At 37.5% G+C, this 19464-nt stretch overlaps 2 protein-coding genes across 4 annotated transcripts in view; both read left to right on the forward strand.

Moving 5' to 3' along the window:
* The window catches only part of FZD3 (frizzled class receptor 3), a 90986-nt gene extending 86368 nt beyond the window's left edge, over positions 1–4618 (forward strand). For 2 of the 3 annotated variants that reach the window (XM_005874610.2, XM_014546441.1), the window contains exon 5: positions 702–1307. In XM_005874610.2, the coding sequence (XP_005874672.1) occupies positions 702–915 (214 nt within the window). In that variant the 3' untranslated portion in view covers positions 916–1307. Of the gene's footprint in view, positions 1–701; positions 1750–1901 lie in introns of those variants that run through there. The other variant, XM_005874609.2, reaches the window with a different exon arrangement.
* A 10336-nt stretch (positions 4619–14954) lies between these two features.
* Positions 14955–15533, forward strand: LOC102254802 (FUN14 domain-containing protein 2). Its single transcript, XM_005874628.1, has one exon. It carries the CDS (start codon positions 14955–14957, stop codon positions 15531–15533), a length of 579 nt encoding a protein of 192 aa, XP_005874690.1.
* The last annotated feature ends 3931 nt before the right edge of the window (positions 15534–19464 follow it).

Genomic DNA, 19464 nt, shown 5'->3' on the forward strand with positions numbered 1-19464 from the left:
GTTCAGGGTACTGAGAGAATTTGCTTTAGCAGGAATATAAGTTATAGTGTATTAGTATGTTGTTATGTATATTTAAGTAGATGTACCTTCTATGAAATAGCATAGTATCCTCACAGCTCCGAGGAAAAATAATTAACACCATTTAACAGTAGTTAATTTAATTGTTAACTGGGCTGTCTGGAAAGAAACTGTCAGCACATGCTGTCATTGTTGCTTGCCAGTTCATTCATCTTTTTTCCTTTTCCTTTTTGGTTACACTAATTTCTCCTCTAATTTCATATGCTCCCTCTTCCTAATCTTTTAGTAAAATTTGAGTTGCTGTACTTCTGATTATAGCCAATTTTCTACACTCCTGAGGCCAGTGCCATCTTTCCTCCATTGTTTTTCCTCCTCTTCTTGAACTCACCCCATAAACCATAACTTATTTGAATGAGAAAAATTAACCTTAACTTCTGTCCTTTTGCAAAGAATAGGACCTTAATTCTGAATCCAATGAGTATATTTTCTTCCTTTTTTTGGTTAGCCATATGAATAATTCTACAGTGTTAATGAAATTGCTGAATATCATCAAAGGTGGTTGTTACTTTTTCACTTGTTGGTTTCCTAATTATTTCATTTAGTGCAGCATTTTCATGAAAAATTTAGTGTTATTTTTCTAGTGTGTTCTATTACTTGCTTCAAAATAAACTCTCCTGTACTAGGTATACTCCCTGCAGTTACAGAGGAATGGAAGAGAGACTACCTCATGGCAGCATGTCACGACTAACAGATCACTCCAGGCACAGTAGTTCTCATCGTCTCAATGAACAGTCACGACATAGCAGCGTCCGGGATCTCAGTAATAATCCTATGACTCACATCACACATGGCACCAGCATGAACCGAGTTATTGAAGAAGATGGAACCAGTGCTTAATTTGTCCTAAGGTGGAAAATTTGTGCCGTTTATAAAGCAGATTTTATTCTTTGCCTTTAGCATGACTGACTGCTGTAACTCACTGTTATCATGCGTTCAGTCAGGTGCAGATTGTGTCCATTGGAAGAGTAAATTTTTGCTTTTTATATTGCATCAAACTTGGAATATCAAGGCGTCTTAAAATTATATTGTCACATAAATAATTCTTATTTCTAGGTAATGAAGAGAGAATTATTTGTCTGGTAAGCATTTTTATAAACCCACTATTTTATATTTAGAAAAATCCTAAATGTGTGGTGACTGCTTTGTAGTGAACTTTCATATATAATGTCAACTAGTTGTGAGACAACATTCTAGTCGTTCTGTTAATAAAACAAAATTTCAGAATTAAAGAATTTTCTATGCAAGGTTTATTTCTCGGATGAATGGTAGGATTTTGTAGTTTTATTTCCATAAGTGAAAAAGAACTGTGGTTTTAAACTGTAAGAGAATTTGATAAATCAGCAAGGGTATTTTAACTGATAGAATATAAGATCAACAGAAGAATCTGATTAGAGTATTGAAGGCTCTTTCAAAATTCTATCAAAATAAATTTCATCCAGAGAGATACAGGATTAGGAATATCAGTGGCCATTTTTTCCCTATAAGTGAGCTGTTTTTATTACTTTTGTAAATATTCCTTTTACTGGCAGTGTTTTTATAACTTATCCATATGCATGTTGGAAAAAATAATTTGTAGCCTTTTCCCATGTAGTAATATTAATTCGTAGAGAACTTTATGTTCAGATCTGTTCCATGGAGACATGTAATAAGATAAGCATCACACATTATAAGGTTTTTTTTGTGGTAACCACAATTACAAAATGGCAAAATGTTTTCTCTGTATTCATTGTTGTATTTTTCTGCAGTGAGATGTGATCTTGCCAAAGCCACCAGATCTTGACATCCAGCCCCTCCTATCAATGAGTTGATTGTCTCATTATAAGGTTTTTTTGTGGTAACCACAATTACAAAATGGCAAAATGTTTTCTCTGTATTCATTGTTGTATTTTTCTGCAGTGAGATGTGATCTTGCCAAAGCCACCAGATCTTGACATCCAGCCCCTCCTATCAATGAGTTGATTGTCTGTACTTGCATTGCCCAGTAGCAAATAGGCTACAGCTTTTGCCCCCTCCCTTGTATTCAGATTCTGGATCAGTCTTGTTTACAGCTGAAATATATATAACCTTGGTCCAAAGTGGTGGTTTATATGGGGTATCTGAAAAATCACTGTAATTAAATGAAGCATGATTAGTCTTGCTGTGAAGTATCTTGTAATCTTAAAAATATCAACTCAAAATTTTTGACATTTTGTCTTGTAACATTTAAATAATTTACAATAAAAACTGGTAACTGTATTAGGCATGAAATTGATCAGAAGAAAAAGAAAATTTTTGGAAAATGCTGGATGTATTGTATAGAAAAACATTTTAAACAAGCATGTCCTCAACCCCGACTAGAGGTAAGAATCATTTGGGAAACCTCTGATGCTCAAGCCTTCCTCTCATTCAGATGAGAATTGATAGGTTTTTAAATAAGTTTTCTAGGTGATTCTAATCTGTAGCCAGGCTTCAGGCTGTTTTGAACTGATTTGCTTCTGTTGATGATCTGATGGCGTCTCATTATATCACGCGAAAATGTAGGTGGACTCAATATTATACTTTTACATCATTACCTGATACAAAATTGTTTTCCACTTTATTTGTCCATTATAAAATGTGAAATGCTGACCCCACTCCCCAAAATTCTCATTCTGTAACTCAAAGATGGTAAGAATTTAAAATCTGTAGTTATAAAAATACCATTGGTGATTCTTACGCAGATAATCCAAGAATGACACCTTAGAAAATATTCTAAACTCCAGAGAGGCCTGAATTTGTCATTTGCTGGCTTTTGACCTTTAAAAAGTCAACTTCTCTGAGCTTTAGTTCCCTTGTTTGTAAATGAAGATAAAAGATAAATACCTACCTCACAAAGTTGTCAAATAGGGGATCAAATGAAAAATCATATGAAAACTCTTTGAAAACTAAAATATAAGGGATTAAGATTATTGAGGATTTAAGAGATTTATTTGAGGGCTACTATCATACATGTGTTTGGTTCATGTGTACTTTTACTCTCTTTTTTAAAAAACAAAAAGTAACAAAGAATTAGGTGTTGAAAAAGTAGCTTTTATCAGACACAAAAGTCAGTTTTCTGGTAATAATTTATATATCATGTTTTTTTCAAAGTACATGTTAATATTTTTGTTATTAATTCCGCACAAGATATATTTGAACATTTGGCCCAAAATGTAATTTTTTCCTCTCTGTCTTGTCTTTCTCCTTGGAATTGGAGTAAGTGATCAAGACAATATAAATTCCCTCATAACTGACATTTAGTAAACCTTTTCTCTGAAGGCCAAATTTACAACTTATTTATAAATAAATGAACAATTCATGAGGCTTTTGTCTGAGAATCTCTCCTGAGACAGCATGAGAGGACCAACACAAGCATTCAGAAACAAAAATAAGAAGTTAAAATAGAAGGTACCAGTTTGAGCTCAAAGATGTTGTCAGTCATCGCCATCTGCATTATGTTATCAATTGCCAAAATGTTAATTGGTTTTCTTGTACAAGTGGCCAAGTATAGACAGTTAATTGAACATTATGAAAATACTAATTTTTGCTTCTTGATTTTATGTATTCATTTATATCTTCTCTATTTAACTGTTGATATATATGTAAATGCTATATTGACATTTCAGTTCAGAAAAATATTCTAAACTCCAGAGAGGCCTGGCTTCTATTGACATTAAGATACTGGAAGTATCTTAATTTTGCAGCACAAAATTTATTTAATATTGTTAATTCATTGTTTTGAATAACAATATTTAGTTTGGGCCATGTTATTTATCAAACTAGTGCTCCAAATTAATTTGTTTTTCAAAGACAGTTGAAGAACTATATGTAGCGAACAGCATTTCAAGTTTCAACTAGCTTAAACCAATTTGAGCAAGTCTGGACAGCTTTCTTACCATATGTTTAATTTGTGTTGTGATTGGCACATGATAATGTTTAGTGTTTTGTTCATTCAATTGACAGCTGAGAAAATAATAGTGCTCTCTCAAATGTTAATATATAATCAAAAGGTTTTCAAAAAGTACTTTGATTTTACCAATATTGTGTTTAATTTATTCAGTAGTTAAAAAATCCAAGACAATATTAAGCTCAAAATAATAGCTTCAAAGAATAATTGATTAATAATTCAATAACTAGCACAGGGCTTAGTACATAGTAAATTTTTTAATAAATGAATAACATGTCATACAACTCACTTTTACTCTAACATTGAGTCTCACTTCAAAAAAAATTGAAGGATCTGAATTTAAACTAAGTGAAATTAACTCTGCTTTACCAAAATAACATGTAACAAGTAATAAGAAATAAGTAAATTATACCAAATGAAGCATATTTCCCCTATAGTAACAGTCCATATTACTATTTAAACTAAAGTATATATATATAAAGTATATATACACACACACATACACACAAACTTGTACCAACACTTTATATTCATTTTTAATGGTGAGAGCTATTCTTAGAAGTATTTAGGCTCTTTTTGGTTTTATGTGAAATTAAATCTTTGTGTATTAGTTGGGTGAATAAATACTTAAGCAAACCTTCATTAGTAATAATTTTCTCTTTCTGCTTCTTCTTAAAGCAGATTTAGAAATCTAAGAATCTCTTCAAATTAGAAAATTTTCTCAACATTTTAACCTACCTCATTTATTTCTTTGTGATAATAGCTATTTAAACAAAATATATATATATAAAGTATATATACACACACACATACACACAAACTTGTACCAACACTTTATATTCATTTTTAATGGTGAGAGCTATTCTTAGAAGTATTTAGGCTCTTTTTGGTTTTATGTGAAATTAAATCTTTGTGTATTAGTTGGGTGAATAAATACTTAAGCAAACCTTCATTAGTAATAATTTTCTCTTTCTGCTTCTTCTTAAAGCAGATTTAGAAATCTAAGAATCTCTTCAAATTAGAAAATTTTCTCAACATTTTAACCTACCTCATTTATTTCTTTGTGATAATAGCTGGAAATAACTGAAATTTGTAACTATCTTGATTTAGGCTATAGCCCCATGAAATAAAATGAACGACTTACATTTTTTTAATAAAATAGAGGATCATTGGCTAAAACTTAGAAAACATTAATATACCAAAATTTCACTCTGGTGATATTTATACCACTTTTGACATGCCAAAGGTACATTTATATATATTATCATACTTGGATGACTTACATAGTCTAGTGTAATGAAAATTCCACTGGGCTTGGAATTCAAAGACCCATAATTATGGTGTGAAGTGCACAGGTTATTTAACTTCTCTTAGTCTCAATGTCTTCAGTGTAAAATGAGGATAAGGCAATTTTTGGTCCCAACTTACCTCACAGAATATGTGAGGATCAAATGAGATAACATGTATTATAATGCTCTGTAATCTATAAATTGCTCTACTTACATGTTTCTGTTAGAATTTGGGGGTTGTAGAAAACAAGGATATGGTCTTCAGTGTTATATAGCAGTAACAACAAAGTAGGCAATTAGACCAGTGTTCATTCGGTACAATGTTTAAATCAACAATCCAATTATCCTTTTAAAAGTGAGATTCTTTTTCAAGAGTAGCTCTGCCCTTAAATTGTGTTGGCTCTCTAAAATACCACAGTATGCTCTCAAATTTTGTATGATGAATGTGTAGGTCCCTTCCAACAGAAATTAGGGATCTCCAGTATATGTTACCTTTGATATGGGATTATATAAAATCGCTTGGCTTCACTGAAAGTTGTAAGAAAAATATAAGAAGTGTAAGCCTTATAACTTGTTTTCTTTGAGGACTTTCATGTGCCTAATTCTTCCTGATTAAGAACAAGTTTTAAAAGGTGATTATTGTAAGTTATTGGTTTTCATCACTGCAAAACTTTAAATTGTAAGGTATTGTCTTAATTGTTTTTATGTTTGTATATATAGTTTTTTAAACCTGCATAAAAGGTAATAATTTCTCCATTTTTTTCCTCATGTAAGCAGACAAAAGATAACTTTATAAAACCAAGATTTACAGAGGAACTCATGATTCCTTTACATTTCTTTTATCCCTTTTTACAACTGATTAAAATGAGATAAAGTGTTTACATTTAATTCAGCTATGTTTCTTAGTAGCTGTATAATTTTATACATTATTCTTATTTCTGTCTATTTCATATGAAAAAATAATGTTGACATCTCCTCATAATTTAATTCTCTTTCCTTCTCTTTTGTTCCAGTTGTATGAGTTATAGGAAGATCAAGCATCCTTTACCTCCCTTATAACTATAATCAGTTTCCTAGAGTTTTTTCCTAATTTAACTTTAATCCTTGATTTCTTTTATAGCCAAATTCATATAGAATTATAATTTTCTCTCAGGATCCAAAATCTAGGGGAAAATGTTCAGGTCTGCCTAGCCATCTTTGTAGACATTACTATTTTGGTTGATATATAAAGATTTAATATAATTAGTTAATAAGCGTATTTCTTTTTCTCCGATTTCTCTAATTAGTAAAAATTTTTTGCTGTAAAGATAAAAGAAAGTTTCACTTATGTTTTAGCCAGGTACTATACCAGTACATTACTTCCTTTAAGAGTAGTTCAATCTATTTAAACGCATTGAAGGATAAGTTTCTTCAGATTATTATTTTTTTTAAAGAATCACCTATCTCAGAAAATTTATTGTGTCCTTTCTTGGACATTTTTCAAGGTATGATAACATTGCTCATAATTTATTCCTATTTTATTGGCCACTGTCACCAGTTTAACTTAATACAAAAAGGTTTTTTTTTATATTGTAATTTAGATTTTGAGAACTCAGAGTTCCATAATTTTGGTAATTACCATTCACTAGTAACATCTCTATATATAAAACCCTAATATGCAAATAGACCAAACAGTGGAACAACCGAACAACTGAAAAACTGGTCGCTATGACATGTGCTGAACACCAGGGGGCGCGGGTAGAACATGGCGGGTGTCAGCAGCAGGCAGCAGAGCATGGAACATGGCAGGCATTGGCCGAGGCAGGATGGTGGAGCAGATGAGCAGGGGTGCCAGACCAAGGCGGGGCACCGGTCACTGTCATTGGGGCGAGCCTCTGGTAGTTACTGAAAATTCTTTGCTCCCGTGTGCCATGGTCCCGCCAGGTGCTTGCACCTGCTGCCAGCACCAGAGCCACTGCTCGCACCTGCTGCTGGTGCCCAGTGCCAGCTCCGATCGCTCAGCGCTGTCAGCAGGTGCAAGCGGCGGCTGCTGGCCCCGATCACACCTGAGGGCTTCTCCACCTCCCCCTGCTCCTGAGGGGTGATTGGAGCAGCAGCTGCCACTTGCGCCCGCTGATGGTGCAGAGCAACTGGAGCTGGTGCCGTCAGCGCATGGGAGCGGTGGCGGCAGGAGCAGGGCTGCGGAAGGAGGGGCTGGGCAGGGGCACGGAGGATGGGCCGAGACCCCCCCCCCCCCCGCCCCCTTTTCAAGCTTTTTATTTTATCATATTTCCTGCAATAGGGTGAACTACATTATTATTTTTACTTGACCTGGGGTTTTTGTTATATAAGTCAGCTTGTTTATATTACTAACTTGCAACTATTTTTTTGTGTTGTACTTGCTTAGAATAAAACTAGATAGAGTTAAATAATTTGTTTTCCAAATTGGCAGTTTTTTTAAATGCTTAGTAAAAAGGCATGTTATTTTTGAGTACCACTGAATTTTGAGTCAGGCGACTTGATTTTTAGGTTTGTCTCTCTTCTAAATAAACTGTGTAACTTTGGAGTTTTACCTCTTAGAACCTTGGTTTTCTCATTTGTAAATGAAAGAAACAAGGCCATTAGATTAGGTAGTCTCAAATTCCACCTGTCTCTAATATGGTTGTTTCTTGACCATTTTATAATCATTATCTGGGCTTACTTTTTTTTCCCCATGAACTATATTTACTAGATTAACCCGTACTGTTAATGCAATTTATTCTTAAATTGATAGGATTCAGATATGTTACTAACTTTGTTTCCCATTCATGATTTTAAGTAATTTTAAAGGAGGAAAATTGTATTACCGATAATAAAAGTGAAAGAAAGCTTACATGTAAGCTTTATTTAAAAATTCTCCTAAAGCACCAATATAAGCACCTCAAATTTACGTACAGAAAAAAACTGACATATAAAATGTGGTTTTTGTTCTCTTAAATATGAATTTAGCTAGTTAGCCTAAACTATGAATAAACCACGCAGTGATAATACTGGCCCATATAGCCAATTAAAAAGCTATCGGGGCCCTTGCCAGTTTGCAGCAGCGGTTAAGCGTCCATCTATGAACCAGGAGGTCACAGTTCAGACTTGATTCCTAATGTAGGATGTGCAGGAGGCAGCCAATTAATGATTTTCTCTCATTGATGTTTCTATCTCTCCCTCTCCCTTCTTCTCTGAAATCACTAAAAGTATTTTTTTTAATTAATGGAAAAAATATTCTCGGGTGAGGATTAACAAAAGAAAAAAGCTATCGGGTTTTACCAACATTAAAATAATTATAAAATGTAAAAGGAATTTCAGAGTAGATTGAAACTTTTCTGTTCAATAATTATTCTTAAGCTGTTTTCTTAGATTCATTGAGTAAATACAGTTGCTAGATTGCCATGAACATGTATATATCCTGCTTTAAAATATTATTAGAGATAAATGTGATTTGTTAAAAAAAAATTTTAATTTTTTTCTGGCTGTGCATATGTTTCCATAAATTCTCTTTTTTAGATTGTGTTTTCTGAGAACCAGGCCAAGGAGGTTTCTGTTACTTTTAAAGATCATTGTCTTTGCTCTAATTGTCTGCATTAGCTCATATCAATCTCTTGAACACTTTGGTCTATTTATTTGGTAATTATTGGGTCTGATAATTGGGTTTGTGGTCTGATGGGTAGAAAAGAATAATGGAAAGTTGATATAGGAAGGTGAACTGTTCTGGTGTGATTTCTTTGGTTATATAATTCTGTGCCTTGGCCAGATCACTGAATCAGGCAGCTCTCCTGGCTTCCAGAAATTAAATCAGATTTCCCAGCTGCTCTCATGCGTATGTTACTTGCCTATATTATAATGCCTACATTACAATGTTATTTTGATTGCCTGTTTAAAAATTAATCTTCATTTTCAATTATCTGGCTCTGCATGTTTGATTACATTTGTTAAACTTGAACCTGATGTCCAAACATTTCTTTGAATATTTTCTGGGTTTTGATAATGGGATATTCTATAAGATAAAGCAGATAATCCCAGAATGATTTAATTTATATTGGCCATCCACAGTTTTTCTATTTCTGTACTTTTCCCCTCCCCAGTTTTGAAAAGAAAATTTATAAATGTCTTCCTTCACTCCCTTATTCCTGCCTCAGTTAGTTTCCCCCCAAACTACTCTGGTGAGCAGAAACATTTAATAGGAAATAAAAGAAAAACACAGTAGTTCTTTACATTGAGTTGAGGTGAAAATGATGTACTTGAAAATAATGTATTTTATTTATATGTGAGCTTAAAATTATTTTTTTAAATCATAAAAAGGACTCTGATATAAAAATATTAGTATGGAAGTTCTCTTGTTATCAGGTGCTATTTCTACCTTAGCTGTGAGTTATCAGAGTAAATTGAATTCTTTATCTTTTTTTTTACTTCACTAGAATAATCCCATTTCATACATCTTTAATACCAGCTTCAAACAACTTGCTCGCTTTTATTTTCAAACTAGAGGCCTGGTGCATGAAATTCATGCACCTCAGCCCAGCCTGTGCCCTCTCACAGTCTGGGACCCCTTGCTCCTTACTGCCCGCCTACTTGCTGTTTCTTACCACTTGGCTCGCTGCTCCTTCCTTAGCGCTGCTGCGGAGGAGGGAGAGGCTCCTGCCACCACCACTGTGCTCACCAGCCATGAGCCCAGTGGCAGCACACTGACCACCAGGGGGCAGCTCCTGCATTGAACGTCTGCCCCTTGGTGGTCAGTGTGCATCATAGCGACTGGGCTTAATGGTCGCTTAGGCTTTTATTATATAGATGCCAAAATTTATTTTTGAGAGTTTTCTTGTTTTCATTGAAGTTTATTTTGGCATGATAAAGATATCACCACCCTCCCCCAGCCATAAAAAGAAAAGTTAATATGACACTGAAAATCTATTGAATTGTCTTACTTTTATTAATTGAAAAAGCTATAGAAGCTGTTTCTTCTCATTTAAACATTTTTAATTAATAAAATACTAATTTTGCTGTACTTTAATCTGATAGTGAAATTGGGAGATTATATAAATTTATGTCTCTACAGTTAATAGTTATCAGTTATTTCACTTTCTGTAATACGCAAGACCCAAAGCTCACATTTACATAATGTGAGCTTTTTTAAACAACATAAACATGGACAGTTATTTAGAGAATATAACAAAATTTTAAAAGCTGATAAAATCACAAATGTCACAAATCTAAAAGGCATTATATGTGAATTAATTAAATGCCTGCCATACTTTTCTACTCTATTTTTTAAGCCTTTTTTGTTTTGCTTTGTCTTAACATTTATACAGTGTTGTATATGTTAAGTTATCATGGTCATCTCAACAAAAAATTCCTGTGCATAAACTGTTTCATTGTGTTTTCTGAGAATCAGACCAAGCAGATTCTTACTGTGTGGTCATAGTTGGATAATGTTATTCTGAACTATATGAAATTGCCAATTTTATTGGTCAAAAGTGATCAAATGTTAGCATTTTATAATATACTAGAGGCCTGGTGCATGAAATTTGTGCACTGGAGGGGGCACCCTCAGCCTGGCCTGTGCCCTCTCGCAGGAGCCTTCAGGAGATGTCCAACTGCTGGCTTAGACTCACTCCCCGTGGGCCTAAGCCGGCAGTCGGACATCCTTAGAGGCTCCCGCCACTGCCACTGCACTCGCCAGCTGTGAGCCTGGCTTCTGGCTGAGCAGCTCTCCCCTGTGGGAGCGCACTGACCACCAGGGGACAGCTCCTGCATTGAGCATCTGCCCCCCTGGTGGTCAGTGCGTGTCATAGCAACTGGTCATTCCGCCATTTGGTCAATTTGCATATTAGCCTTTTATTATATAGGTCTAGAGGTCCAGTCCCTCAGCCCAACCTGCACCTTCTCGCAATCTGGGACCCCTCAGGTAGGGTCCCTAGGCCTGGCTGGCAATCAAGGCCTGTGGAGGCTTTCCTTCCCCTGGCTGCCGGCAGTGGCCCCGCCCCCACCGCTGCCACTGCTTGCCATCTGTGTGGTGCTGCTCCCCCTCCCCACCACTAGTCGCCTCCCTCTGCAAGGCAACAGGTGTGGGGTGCGATCACTTGCCTGGCCTGGGCCTCCCTCTGTGGGGCAATCGATCACGGAGTCCCCAGATCAATCACCCTGCAGAGGGAGGACCCGCCACAGCGCTGCCAGCTGGGTAGCCTGGGCCTCCCTCTTTAGGGCAGTCATGGGGCTCTGTGATTGATCACCCAGCAGAGGGAGGCCCCGCCCACCCAGCAGGGCTCCATGGTCGATCACTGAGCAGAGGATGGCCTGGATCTCCCTTTTGGGGGTGATTGCAGAGCCCCCGATCAATTGCCCCACCAGCCAGTTGCCTGGGCCTCCCTCTGTGGGGCGATCGTGGGATGATGGCGGGGCCCCCCAACCAATCGCATTGCACCCGCCTTGGCTGGCCTGGCACCAGTGCATGTCATAGCATGGTCGTCCGGAAGGTCGTCTGGACGGTTGTTCTGCTGTTTGGTTGTTCAGTTAATTTGCATATTATGCTTTTGTTATTATAGATAACAAAAGGAAGAACCAAACAAAGATCTTTTAGAACAGATATATTGAGTTCCCATCCCAACTCTTCTTATCAGCCTATTAGAGGCTTTATGAAGGAGACTCTCAAACTACAGATAACCACAGGGCTACCAAGAAACGCTTTGTTTTGTTAAATTGTCCAGATTTCAAAGATATTTATTAAAAAGACTTCAGTAATTGAAGCAGATATCTTTTGGGAATACTTAAATTACATAAACTTTCATTAAGTCAATGTGTAGTTCTTTCATAACCTTAGATATTGTCATATATAAAGGATTAGTCTGTAAATATCACTTTAAGGCAAAAAGACTCCCCCACCTCATATCTAATATGGACTCAAATTTTGCTAATTATAGAATTTTATCTTCTTGGTAGGCATTTGGAGATAAAACTACTATGTTATATAGCCAACAAGTTTCCCTCAAAATGCCATTTAAAGATTTTTATACCTATACTAGAGGCCCAGTGCACCAGTGGGGTCCCTTGGCGTGGCCTGTGGGGATCGGGCTGAAACCGGCTCTCCGACATCCCCCGAGGGGTCCCGGATTGCGAGAGGGCACAGACCAGGCCGAGGGACCCCACCCGTGCACAATCGGGGCTGTGGAGGGTCAGCGGGAGGGCTCCAGGGCGTGTCCGGCTCGTCTTGCCTAGTCCCAATTGGCTGGACCCCAGCAGCAAGCTAACCTACCGGTTGGCGCATCTGCCTTTTGGTGGTCAGTGCACATCTAGCTACCAGTCAAACAGTTGCTTAGGCTTTTATATATGTAGATTTCAAGTGATAAGAATAAAAGTGAGTATAAAAACATAAAAATATGAAGCTTCTTCTACACATGAAATCCCCAATTTTAGTTACAGCTGTGATCTAAAAGGTTGTAAATTGAGTTGTTCCAAATTCAGATGTTGTTACAGCTCCTCATATAAATAATATTATGAATAAGGGTAACAGGTTAGCTAACAAGAGTTGATCTAGTACATTCCAGTATCTTGGTGTCTTGGTTTTGGATAAACTTTTATAGTGGAGAAAGCTTATTTTGATCTCTCAGTAACTTCTTGGTATACTTCTTCTTAGTTGATACCATGAGTCTTGCCCAAGTACATACCCTCTCCTTTACATTCCCCAAGATATTACCATCTGCCTTTTTTTTTTAATGTTTTTATTGATTTCAGAGACAGGAAGGGAGATGGAGAGAGGGATAGAAACATCAATGATGAGAAATAATCGATTGGTTGCCTCCTGCACACCGCCTATTGGGGATCGAGCCTGCAACCCAGGCATGTGCCCTGACCGGGAGTCGAACCGTGACCTCCTGGTTAACGCTCAACCACTGAGCCACATGAACAGGGCTGCCTTTTATCTTCAGTCTTCCTTATCAATACTTCCAAAGTATAACATCTCAAGTGTTAGGAAGAAGGAAATTTGCTTTAACTTATTAACATTAAAGTGTTGGTGACTGTAGCCCTTTTACCTCTGTCTTAAAGAAAAATCTGCATTTAAGAACAAACACATTATTCAACAATAAAGATTTAAAATAAATAAATAAATAAATAAATAAATAGAACAAATACATTAGTGCCCGTGCAAATTACTATCAGTTAATAGAATATTAAGCTTTAAGACAAAAGTGAAAATAATCTCAGTGTTGATGGGACTATTGTGAGGCAAGAGATATTAAATGACCGAACTTAGGAATCTGCCCCTCTTTCACCAAACCCATGAAATGTCTGAAAGTGCTGCATATTTTCAGTGACCTTGAGGAAGGGAACTAGTCACTTGTAATTATGGGTTCTATGATGTCAGTGCCATGCTGATCCTATTTTTTTTTTCAGTTTAAGGTTGTGTCCAGAGCATCCTAGGTAACCATCATCCACACTATTCTCCTGAGATGGCCTATGTTTCGGTCTTGACCTATCTTCCAGCTCTACTCATTGATATTAAATTTACAGGTGAACACTGTCCATTCTTGTAAAAAAAAAAAAGTCTTCATTTTACTGTTATCAAGAATGACTACCACCTTCTCTTTTTTCAAGAGATATAAAGGTAGAAAAGTTATTCCTTTTTTTCATTATTTTCCTTTTAAAACTATTATTTTTAAATAGCTGGCAGTTAGCAATTTAGTTTCCAAACCTGTTTTGAATTAAATTGACAAGGCAATTCTAAAATTTTAATCTTGCTTTATCATATAAACATCTAGATAGAAAGTGTTTATGCTAAAGACATGTATTTTGTGGCATTAGTTCTTCATGTTTCTCTTTTGTGTATTGAAAATTGTTCATTCATTTCCAAGTGAGTGGGAAAGTTACTATTGTTGAGATGTGTATAGGGCAAGTGCACTTGATTAGAGCATGAACTGTATTTTTACATTAGCTGGATGTGCTTTGCACTCTGCTCTTGTAGATTTATTTTGTTTACAGTAGACTACTGTCAGTTTTTGTAAATGTTTTTACTTAGCACTTTAACTGTGAGTGTACAAACTGATTTTAAATGTAGTGGTTGTATATTTTGGTTATAAACTGGAAATTTTTAATAAAATAAAATAATTTGTTCTCTGTTTTGTCATTAGTACCTGATTGAATATAATTTTTTAAATCATCTTCTAGCCGAACTAGCGTGGCTCAGTGGTTGAGCCTTGACCTATGAACCAGGAGGTCATGGTTGGATTCAGGTTGGGGCACATGCCCATGTTTCAGGCTCCATCCCCAGTAGGGGATGTGCAGGAGGCAGCCGATCAATTATTCTCTCTCATCATGATGTTTCTCTCTCTCTCTCCTCCCTTCCTCTCTGAAATCAATAAAATATTTTTAAAAAATCACCTTCTAGACTCTATTAGACTTCTACTTTTAAATTAGGATATTCTTGTAATAATCACTTTTCATTCATAACATAGGATTCACATTAATCTGGAACATAGCATACAAACACACACCATCTTGTATCATGGCTCTTTCACATTTACTTTGTCAATACAGGTTAAGACCCATCTCTGTACGTTGTCACATCCTCTGTACATAACACGTATCCTCAGTACTAGGCACATAATAGGGGCTCAGTGAATATCTGCTGCAAAACATGAATCCATTGGATACAGCCCCGGGAGCCTTGTGACGCAGTTGCACGCATGGGTAGGGGCGGGGGAAGTAGCAGCCGCCAGCGCGGTCCGCCCTCTTCCACTGCGGCCGTGGGAATGGAAACATCTGACCCACAGGCCAGCGCCCAGCCTTCGCGGGTATCATCGCGAGACCAGCTCGCTGGACTATCCGTGTCCAGTCAGGGACATTTTGACTCACTGGACCTTGCAGAACTGGCTAAAAAGCAACAATGGTGGCATAAGCTCTTCGGGCAGGAATCTGGGCCCGCAACTGAAAGGTATAGCATGGCCGCCCAGCTGATAATTGGAGGTGTCACTGGATGGTGCACCGGCTTCATATTCCAGAAAGTTGGGAAGTTGGCTGCAACAGCTGTGGGAGGAGGTTTTCTCCTCCTTCAGCTTGCGAACCATGCTGAGTACATCAAAATAGACTGGCAACAAGTAGAGAAGGACATGAAGAAAGCCAAGGAACAGCTGAAAGGCCAAAGGAGCACCCAGTTCCCTATGGAGGTGAAAAGCAAAGCTGAGGAGATCGTGTTGTTTGTGAAGACGAACATCATGTTGGCTGGTGGATTTCTCGGAGGCTTTCTGCTTGGCATGTATTCCTAAGGAGGACAACTTCGTTTCCATTATTCCTGGCTTTCTACCTACTAGCCTCTTCACTCCATCTTAGGACATCAAGTCTCTTCTTACTCCTCCTCTGTGCCTTCCTCCCTGCTGTGGCATATCTGAATGGCTTCTATAAGGCATTTGTTGGTACAAACTGATATGGCCCTACTGTGAGCCTCCGGCAGCACCGGAAGAGATAGCAGACATTAGCTCTCCTCCCAGAACACTCCCCACCTGACTAATCTGTAGGTCAACAAGAATGTTCCTTTCCCCCTATATAAGATATTTCCTAAAACATAGTGCAAGATGGCTCACCATGGAGGATAGGTGGATCCTCAAAGGTTGTCCCAAACTTGATTTGGAAAAGGAGTAACAAGCACATAGATACGTGACTATGTGCTGCATGAAAAGGAACTGAATACATTCGCCTTAAAGCATGAAAGGGGGCGGGGGGCGGGGGGGAAGAATACATTAAAGTATATCAATTTCCCAACAGGAAAGCCTACTCACATAAGCAAATCACTTTTGGGTGTTTTTGTTTTTCTTGTTTTGTTTGCATAAGAAGGCAGACCAGGATTTAAACTACTATTAGAGTTTCTTGCCTGGATCATGCAGTTTTTAGTTGGAAGATACCTTAGAAATCATATGGTTCAATCTTCAACCCAGTATAGGAATTCTTCAGAACCATCTTTTATAAGCCTCTGCATGAATGATTTCAGTAATAGGAAGCTCACTATGTAAGGCCTTCCATTCCATTTTGAGGCAGCTTATTATATAAACGTTTTCCTTATATTGAGTGACAGATGTATTTCTTTGTTACCTTCACACATTGGTATTGCCCTACAGATATCCAGTAATTCCTTCACAGTATTATTTTCTAAACATTTGAGAAAAACTATGCTGTTTCATCCAAATTTTTTCTCTAGGCAAAATATGTCCCATTCTCCAATTCCTGTCTTATTTTTCTATTCTCTCATGACTTCCTTTTAGACCCAGTAGTTCCCTTCCAAAGACTCCAGTTGTGAATATTCCTCTTAAAATTTTCCACAGAACTGAACACGTTTCTCCAGATTCTATAAAACCAGTGAAGAATTCAGTATATACTATATTCTGTACATTACACTTCTGTGACGTTTATCATAGAAAAATGGGACATTCTTTTTTACAAAGATCTCTCCTTAATCATTGAAAGGAAATGAAGAGATGTATATATACATTTTCATCAATTATTCAAACTCTGTTTGCCAGTGAAAGTCCAATATTTCCTGGAGGCATTGATTGATGACTATGTGCCAGGCAATGAACCTCAAAGTATCTCCTGACAATTAAGGTGGGAAAAGGTCCTAACTTATTGTTATATGTTGCTAACTTTAAGGAGTTAACATTTGAAGGGAAGGGAGGAATTTTTGAGTGGTTTATTTTATGTTGATCATTAGCTAATTTTATAGATCAATGTTGATCATTAGATTGAGTAATAAATCAGTGTATGTGCTGGAGCACATAGATACATGTGTATACAGTTTCTTCATCTATAAATGAAAATATTGGACTAAACCAAAGGCTTTTAGCTATGGGATTCTTTCATCAGTATAGTAAGTCTCAGTATATAAACAGATAAAGACTGTTTAAAGAGAAAGTGCCTAAAATCCCACATAAGCCTAACCCTTCTCTTTCTCTCTTCACTACAGCATCCCTTGAAGCACCTAGATTGAACTCCCATTTTAAAAATTACTAAATCAGCCCTGGCTGGTGTTGCTCAGTGGATGGAGCATTGGCCCATGAGAAGGGTCATAGGTTTGATTCCTGGTCAAGGGCATATACCTGGGTTGTGGGTTTCATCCCTGGGGGTGCAGGAGGCGACCAATGGACGTCTCTCTCTCCCCTTCCTCCCACTCTCTCTAAAAATCAATGGAAAAAGTATCCTCGGATGAGAATTAAAAAGAAAGAAAAGAGGAAAAAAAGATAGAAAGAAAGAAAAGAAATTACTGAATCATTCTATATCTTAATTGTGATGGTCACACAAATCTACAAGTGATAAAATGGCACAAAACTACACACACACAAATGAGAGAGTGTAAAACTGTTGAAATCTGAATAAAATAGATGGATTGTATTTATGCCAATTTCTTTCTTGGTTTTGATATTTTACTCTAGTTACAAAAAATGTTACCATTGAGGGAAACTGGGTATGGGTATTATTTCTTAAAAACTGCATGTAAATCTATAATTATCTTAAAATATTTCGCTGACTCCTGATCCAACCCAAGACATGATAAAACAGAAGCTCACTAAGCTGGAAGGAAAGTTGGGACTAGGAAGCCACTTCCCCTGACTTTTAGAGAAGAATGTGTTCCTCTAGAACAGAGATTCTCAAATTTTCTTTTGCATAAAAATCACCTGGGGGTGGGGAGGGAAGGATAGTATGAAAAAAAAAATGATTCTCAGGCCCACTCGTCAGAGATTTAGATTCAGTAGGTCTGAGGCAGGACCCAGGAATCTGAATGTAAAAGCACACATGATTCTCATGCCTCTGGTCCAAGGACCACACTTTGAAAAATATCTTATTGCCCTACCAGGGGTGGGCAAACTTTTTGACTCGAGGGCCACAATGGGTTCTTAAACTGGCCCGGAGGGCCGGAACAAAAGCATGGATGGAGTGTTTGTGTGAACTAATATAAATTCAAAGTAAACATCATTACATAAAAGGGTACGGTCTTTTTTTTTTTTTAGTTTTATTCATTTCAAACGGGCCGGATCCAGCCCGCGGGCCGTAGTTTGCCCACGGCTGCCCTAGCCAGTGGTCGGCAAACTCATTAGTCAACAGAGCCAAATATCAACAGTACTTCTTCAAAATAGCCTCGCCCAGGCGAAAACCGACTTCTGCGCATGGGCCACGAAGTTTCAATCGCACTGTACATGCGCCCGCATGTGGTATTTTGTGGAAGAGCCACACTCAAGGGGTCAAAGAGCTGCATGTGGCTCGAGAGCCGCAGTTTGCCAACCACAGCCCTAGGCAATAAGTAAATCCTCTATATGACAGATGGACAAATAAGCAGGGGATGATGAATTGTTTTGAATACTTTTCTAGTTGTCTTCCCTTCCCCTTTGCCCCAGAATCCCTTGCTCAGCAGCAGCTTGCCTATGCCATGGGGTGGGCACATGGGAAGTATGCAGACATCTGCTAGCTACCCTCGTGGGCACAGTACAACTCTAGGGAGGTGACGGGCCAGTTTTGAGTCAGCTTTACTAATGAGCATCACTTGTTGACTGACTCTAGGGGAGGAGCTCATTATTTATGTTTGGCCCAGAGCCTTCTCTTGTAGGGCTGCAAATGAATAGATGTCATACGGCTTCCATGTTCACCTCAGTGGAAAAAAGTGGGAAGATCATCAAAGCAACAATTTAGTTCATGCTTCTCGTTGAAAAGGGTCAGATTAGCTGGAAGGAAGCTTGTGGAGGCTGTTTGGCACAGAATTTTCACACTTGATCTATTCCTTTCTTCCTCAATTGCATTACCCCTGCCCATCCCACCCTGATCCCTTGAATGGGGTCATTGTTTGCACTAAGTCATCCAAATGAAAGCTTCTGTTCTTTTGAGCAATTCCTACCCCCAGTCCCCAGATGCTTAGGAAATATAACCCCTAAGAAAACAACACAAGGTTGAGAATATTATGTCAGGAGTCGCTTTTCCTGTAAAGGGCCCGGCCTAATCCAGGAACTTCATTTCTTTTATTATCCCCGCTTCAAACCCCCTGCAGTACAAGAGAAATCTTGTAGCTCTTCATCTCTTGGTAAGAACTCTAGAATGAAAACCCTAGAGTCAAGTGTATATACTTGGAGTTAAAACTTAAGTTGGAAAATAAGTTGGAATTTGTAGAGCTGAACTTTAAAATGTTTTCCTAGGCTGTCCCCAACTGACACTCCAAGGAAA

Source organism: Myotis brandtii, unplaced genomic scaffold (assembly GCF_000412655.1).
Source record: "Myotis brandtii unplaced genomic scaffold, ASM41265v1 scaffold447, whole genome shotgun sequence".
Classification (NCBI taxonomy): Eukaryota; Metazoa; Chordata; class Mammalia; order Chiroptera; family Vespertilionidae; genus Myotis; species Myotis brandtii.